Source organism: Lolium rigidum, chromosome 3 (assembly GCF_022539505.1).
Source record: "Lolium rigidum isolate FL_2022 chromosome 3, APGP_CSIRO_Lrig_0.1, whole genome shotgun sequence".
Taxonomy (NCBI): Eukaryota; Viridiplantae; Streptophyta; class Magnoliopsida; order Poales; family Poaceae; genus Lolium; species Lolium rigidum.
In genome coordinates, this window is record NC_061510.1 from 355,016,245 (window position 1) to 355,022,244 (window position 6,000).

Genomic DNA, 6,000 nt, shown 5'->3' on the forward strand with positions numbered 1-6,000 from the left:
GAGAAAATTTCTGCAGCTTCTGTCCCCACCTGTCAGTCACCCATTTGTTGATATGGCCCATCTGTAGGCGTGAACGGGCATAAACAACTCGGCCACCACTTTTTGCGAGAGAAACAACAGTCCAAGGAAAAGTTTCTCCGTTCCAAAGAGAAAAGATTATGTACGCTCCACTCTTTCGGCGCTGCCCGAGAAGGAGAACGCCAAGCGAGAAGAAGGTGGAGGTGGAGGAAGGCGGCGAGAAGAAGGTGGAGGAAGGCGGCCAAAACAAGGTGGAGGACGGCGGCAGGAACAAAGTGGAAGTGGAGGGCGGCGGCGAGAAGAAGGCGGCGCCGGCGTCCTTCGCAAGGACGACAAGATCCTCGACATCACAAAGGACTGCTTCTAGCAGGTTCCAGGAGTCCTCCGCCGACACGAGCTAGGACTGCATCAACAACAGGCTCTGCCTCCCAAGGAGTAGGCTCCGCCTCGCCGATGCGCGCGTTTGCGTGCTTGGTTGCTGCGTCTGGTTCCGAATCGGCGAATCCTCTCTTGTGTGCGTGCGGGGAAAAAGTACGAAATCCAGATGTACCAGCACGTTCTCTTTGTGTGCCTCTGTGTGGTGCATCTTTCACATGTTTGAAGCAAAACATGGCAATGGAAAATTGTGTCAAGGACAAAATAGCATCTGGAAGTAACTAGGAGGGCTCCACAAAGTACAGAGAAGAGTAGCTATTTGGAATGCCAGGTTAGGATCATCTTCCTCTGTAGGATGCTCATTGTGTTCTGAAGGAAAATGGATGATTTCAGGTGATGTATATTAAGCGCAACAGATGAAGGAGGGTTGAGGGCATGTAGTTTAGTAGATGCGGCCCATTGAGCGTCTATGGAGGTTCTTAATGAGCACTTCCTCTAAGATGCTTTCAGGTTGTTGATTCTTTTGTACTGTTGTTTTAAGAGGCCAGAAAAATAAGAGTCTTGACAGCCTTGACCTCCAGGTTTGTATGAAGAGTAAAGTGGGGTTTTTATATGACTCCAGGTCCAAGCACCACATCAGTTTTTGTAGTTGAGAGGATAAGAGCATTACTGGTTGTAGCTGCTCGAGTTTTCGAGCCTTTCTTGTTGTTCTTTTTTTTTTTTATAGATTTACAGAACTGTAGCCCATGTACAAGCCACTGGAAGTATGAGAAAATTAAGAACAGACCTGAGTTCTACAAGGTCTTGTTTCTGCCGTGTCTAATTTGGGGTTTAGTAAATTCATAGTTGTTAGTGCAAATCAAGTATGGAAGTATAAGAAATAAAGATATATTTTCAGTTACAGTAGCTTATGAATGCATATCTGATATCTCTGAGATCTTCTATTCAGCAAATGATGCTCCCAAATTAGCTGATTAGGTTAGAAGTTTACCTATTAGCCAAGTGACCATTTTCGGCATTTTTTATTACGAATAAAAATGGACAGGTATTGATTAGACCTGCGCGTTCCTCACATTTTAGACACTCATTACATTATTTTCTTGTGTTTCTCCCTTTTTTATTAAGATCCTGTGTACCTAATGTTTAACTCTCGTGCACGAAACAAATATTGCTGTATGAATTTGTGATTAGTGTATGGATGTGAACCTAATGTTTTCTTCTACTATTTGATATGAAAATCTTCTCTTAATCTTGCAGGTTATATTACTATTTCAATTTGCTACTCATTCTGATCCAACGAAACTAAACCAGTGGGATTGAAGTTGTCGTTCATGTCAGGTTAGCATCTGTCCATATCTCATATCTGTATCAGTAACCTTATTGGTTGTGTTCAGTTCTTAGTGCTTATAGTTCAAGGCAAATGCTATGTTTTGTGGCTGACGCAAGGTGTGTCTTGGCTGGAAGATGGTGTCAGGCTAGCTTCCAATAAACTTTGCTGGAAGATATCTCATTAATTACTTCAAAATTGCTAGCACGTAAAGAACCAATAGATAGAAACAGTTCAAAATTGCTAGCACGTAAGGTGTTCCGTGGGGTTACAAAAGGTCATGCTAGGATTGTACAAAAAATCATGTCGTAGTACATTTCTGGAGCTCACTAAAATGAATGTTGATGCATAACATTGTGATTTATTTAGTTGTGAATTAGGGAGGCGTGCACTTCTTTTCCAGCTCACATGGTTGACATTTATTATTTTTGAAGTATGCATAATGTGTCTTTTAGATTGCAGCTTCTGAACTTAATTGCAGCCTTTGAATTGAACTAACATACACATTACGACTTGAATTGAACAGACTCACAACTCGGCTTAGGATTTGGCTGCGACTATGACCGATCCACCGTCACTGAGGTAGGATTTCTGACTAAGACTGATGCACCGTCAGGAAGGCTATGTCTACTATGGAGCTCTATGAATCGGCTTATTGGTTATCTTGGCATACTTGGGAGGGATTTCTTACATTACTATCATCACTTTTCACCTTGCTCTTTGGGATGATGTTCCAGTTTGACTTCTTCCTGAATAACAGCTTCAGAATCTTATTCCTCCTATTTTTCCTCTTCCAACTGAACATGGTAAGCTCTAAGTTGTATATACTGACAACTGATCTGTATGCTTGATTTGCTTGTTTCTGTTTGAAGTGTTAAATTCAGATAAATATCACGCTTCCATCAATGAATTTGTTTATTCTTTGGTGATCTCTAACAGAGTCTGCAAACGATGTCCTTTCCTTCTTCTTTCTTAATAGGCATGTTCATTATATTTTCTGCAGCTTGGTTTTGATTTCATCAAAAGCAGCATCAGCTGCTACTATTAGATTTGCTATATTAATTATTTAATTCTTCAAATAGGTAAAGTTTGCTTAATCATCATCTTACATGGATAAGAGCAACTTGATTTACACTAAGTAGACTACAGAATGGTAATAATACAAGAATAAAGTGTGCCACCATAGCACATAACATGATGAGTTTATTTGACCTTAGACAGTATGGTGCTGCTGGTGTAGGTTGCTGAAGTTTGGATACATACCATTTGAAGTTAAGGCTGTTAATATTTGCATTGTCGCTGTTCTTGAACTTGTTATTTTTTTACTTCCATTTGTAGGTGTCATGTGTCCCATCATTTGAAATAAGACTGTTTACACAACCATTATTTTTTTCCTGCAAAGAAAAATAGATTGCAGGGATGTGCTGCAACAGAAAAGGGCTTATCATGTACTTAATTATAAGCTTGCTAAGAGGTCTCTTCCAAATATTCTCCTTGCTATATTTCTTAAATCATTCCACAGAAAAAGTATATTTTCTTATTTTTGTGTGTTTTTAACAAGCTGCATAGGGTGGTACTTGATGTTGGTGGGAAATGGCTTCCCTGCATGTAAAAGCATGATATTTGCTGGTGTTTGTATTGTTAGTACTGAGAGATCAATGAAATTGAGGCTTTATTATAATTATACTTACTCTATTACTCATATAAGAATTCCAGAAAAGACATAGCTGTCCACAAAATGAGAAGCCCACCGAGTCAGCCTTAAAAAGAAAGATGATTGATCTGATTTGTTTCATAAATATCTGCCATGCTGCTGCTGATTCGACTACTCATCATTGGTGTGTTTAACACATCATTTTAACAGTACACTCCAAAATCTATGGACTCTGTTCCTGTAGAAGGTCACGCTTATGCACTTTGGTTTACTTAGCCTACTTAGTGATTAGAATGTTTATGTTTCTCAGCCTGCCAGCTGCTACCGTAATCTTAGAGCGGTGGGGTTGGGCTCGGTTGAAAGGTAAAGAGCTAGCAATTTGTGCTGCTAAACTGTATGGTAAATAGGACAAGCTATTTCTATGCATCCAGTTGTTGGTACAGGGATCCAAACAATTGAATTCCTAGCTTCACCAAACGTGATGATATAAATATTGATCTCAGTACTAAAATGTATATTGGGAACAAATTAATTTTACAAGGAAGTTTCCATCAAATATTTGATCTATATAGATTCTTCCGAATTCAATTATTATGGTTCCTCGTTGCGTGCCCATTTTCTGTCACGACTAGCTTTTCTCATAATTGTTATCCTATGAAAATTAAGATTTCCAGGAAATTTGTGGTCTTATTCAGGCGCTCTCGCAACCCCGCTATCCCCAACCAAGGATCCTCTTGGGAGATCGTGGTGCCATTCAAAATTTCTACTTTGTAAGTTCTTTTTTTTTTTGTCTCTGGTTCGTATTAAATGGTGCTTCTCACATTGATCATATAGTGTCGGTTATATTTTGCAAGAACTCTGTACACAAACATGTCAACAGTCTTAAAGTGGCAGTTATCTATACTTCTCTGTTCCTTTTCAGAAAGTTGTGGGGGTTATCTATACTTCTTTCTCAACCATTCTCATGTTATGAGTTGCTTTGATAGCATCTGAAAGTGGCAGACAAGACTCAGTACAGTAGTACATTTCTACTACATTATTTGTATGGTCTGTAAATTCAGTCGGATCCTTTCTAGACCTTAACTAGACATTAACGACAACGATCAAATACCAGCAAAATAGTGTTTGCATATGTGCTTGTGGAACTTGTGCATCTTAACAATTAAAGCCATTTGTTATATAAATGTAAAGAGCATCTTTATTACTGCAACAGGAAAACTATACTGCTAACCGCTTGGTTTTCCTACGTAGTGTGATCATTTCAGTTGAGGACATCCTCAGCATCCAAAAATGTCTTAATCGTAAATATTGTGGTACCGATAACTACAGAATAAGATGAACAATTCTATTTATAATACTGCGCCATGGACTGTTTTTTAAATACAAACGACCATACGAACATGTTAAAAAATGCCATACAGAAATTTCAGAGAACTCCTGCACCTGTGACTTAGCTTGCAACATAAACAATCCAAATACCATTTGAATATGACCCATGATATTGACAGATGAAAAAAATGGTGTTGACTATGATTTATTTGGCCTCCCTGGTAGAACAGTGTCTTCTATTAATGGATATGTTGCATGTCAGTCTACCTTTGTGGCCTAGGTGTCAAAATGTTGTTGAGTCTGTATTGTCTACCATATGATTGCTGTAAGTTGCGATTGAGCGTTGATTGCTGCCGGGTTTACTTTTCAGGAGCGTTGCTTCCAGGTGACACAAACCACTGATAGTTGTTTGCTTCCTCTTATCTGCGTATCGTGGGATATGAGGATTGTGCCCTTTTGCTGTGGTATTGGACATATGAATCAAGCGTCTGGTGCAATGGTTGTATGCAACTGCTTTTGCTTCATGTTGCTATCAGCTGCTTAGTTCTGTAGTTTCTTTCGTCCTGTGGTGTGCTTCCTCAGAAAAAAGATTTGTGTATATATTTCTGATTTACTACTGGTTTGTTCCGCTCTTATTATCAGTGCTATGTGCAGTAATTCCCCGATATTTATTATGGATCGGAGGGAGTATTAGTTGTTCTGCCACATTCTGTTATTTTTCCCGTTCTGGTAACATGTGTTTAAGTATAGCTTAGTCCTACTGGCTTTGCTTTTCAAATCCAATAAAATGTATTTCCATTTACGCTTAGATTGGTGCGATCTCCACGGGATCGTGCGTCTACCTTTGTGGCCTAGGTGTCAAAATCTAGTATAGTTGAGACGAGCATAGCTATTGGGCTTTAAAATCACTAGCTTCCTAGCATATTCTTCTTTACATATCATTTCTTTTGAGCAGTGCATATCTGAGTATCTCATTTCATTGTGAAGTAAAGTTTGTGTATCTGCATTCTTTTCTGATCTTACTTGTCATCAGTTAAAACGTATATATATATAGTTGTTGTTTTTTGTTTGGTTGGCATCGGTTAGTTGTGGGCCTCAGAAAAATATCCATTAGTTTTATATATTTGGAGTTTCTCTGTGTTCCAAGGACTACTTTCGCATTCCACCCTAATGAAACATTTCTTTGTTAAGCAAAGATGTTTATGCCCTAAAGAAAATAAACAGTGGTTTCCTTCTCATGCCTGGTATAAGAGATCACAGTACCTTTTGTTTAGCATTGGTGCCTGCCTGGGGGTTG

At 39.0% G+C, this 6,000-nt stretch overlaps 1 protein-coding gene across 3 annotated transcripts in view; it reads left to right on the forward strand.

Moving 5' to 3' along the window:
* Positions 1-5,702, forward strand: part of LOC124700338 — an 84,339-nt gene extending 78,637 nt beyond the window's left edge. Inside the window, exons 1-5 of one of the 3 annotated variants that reach the window (XM_047232483.1) lie at positions 1,582-1,731; positions 2,247-2,302; positions 2,458-2,526; positions 4,070-4,144; positions 5,074-5,702. In XM_047232483.1, the coding sequence (XP_047088439.1) occupies positions 1,725-1,731; positions 2,247-2,302; positions 2,458-2,526; positions 4,070-4,144; positions 5,074-5,247 (381 nt within the window). In that variant the 5' untranslated portion in view covers positions 1,582-1,724 and the 3' untranslated portion in view covers positions 5,248-5,702. Of the gene's footprint in view, positions 1-1,581; positions 1,732-2,246; positions 2,527-4,069; positions 4,145-5,073 lie in introns of those variants that run through there. The other 2 variants (XR_007001716.1, XM_047232485.1) reach the window with 2 other exon arrangements.
* The last annotated feature ends 298 nt before the right edge of the window (positions 5,703-6,000 follow it).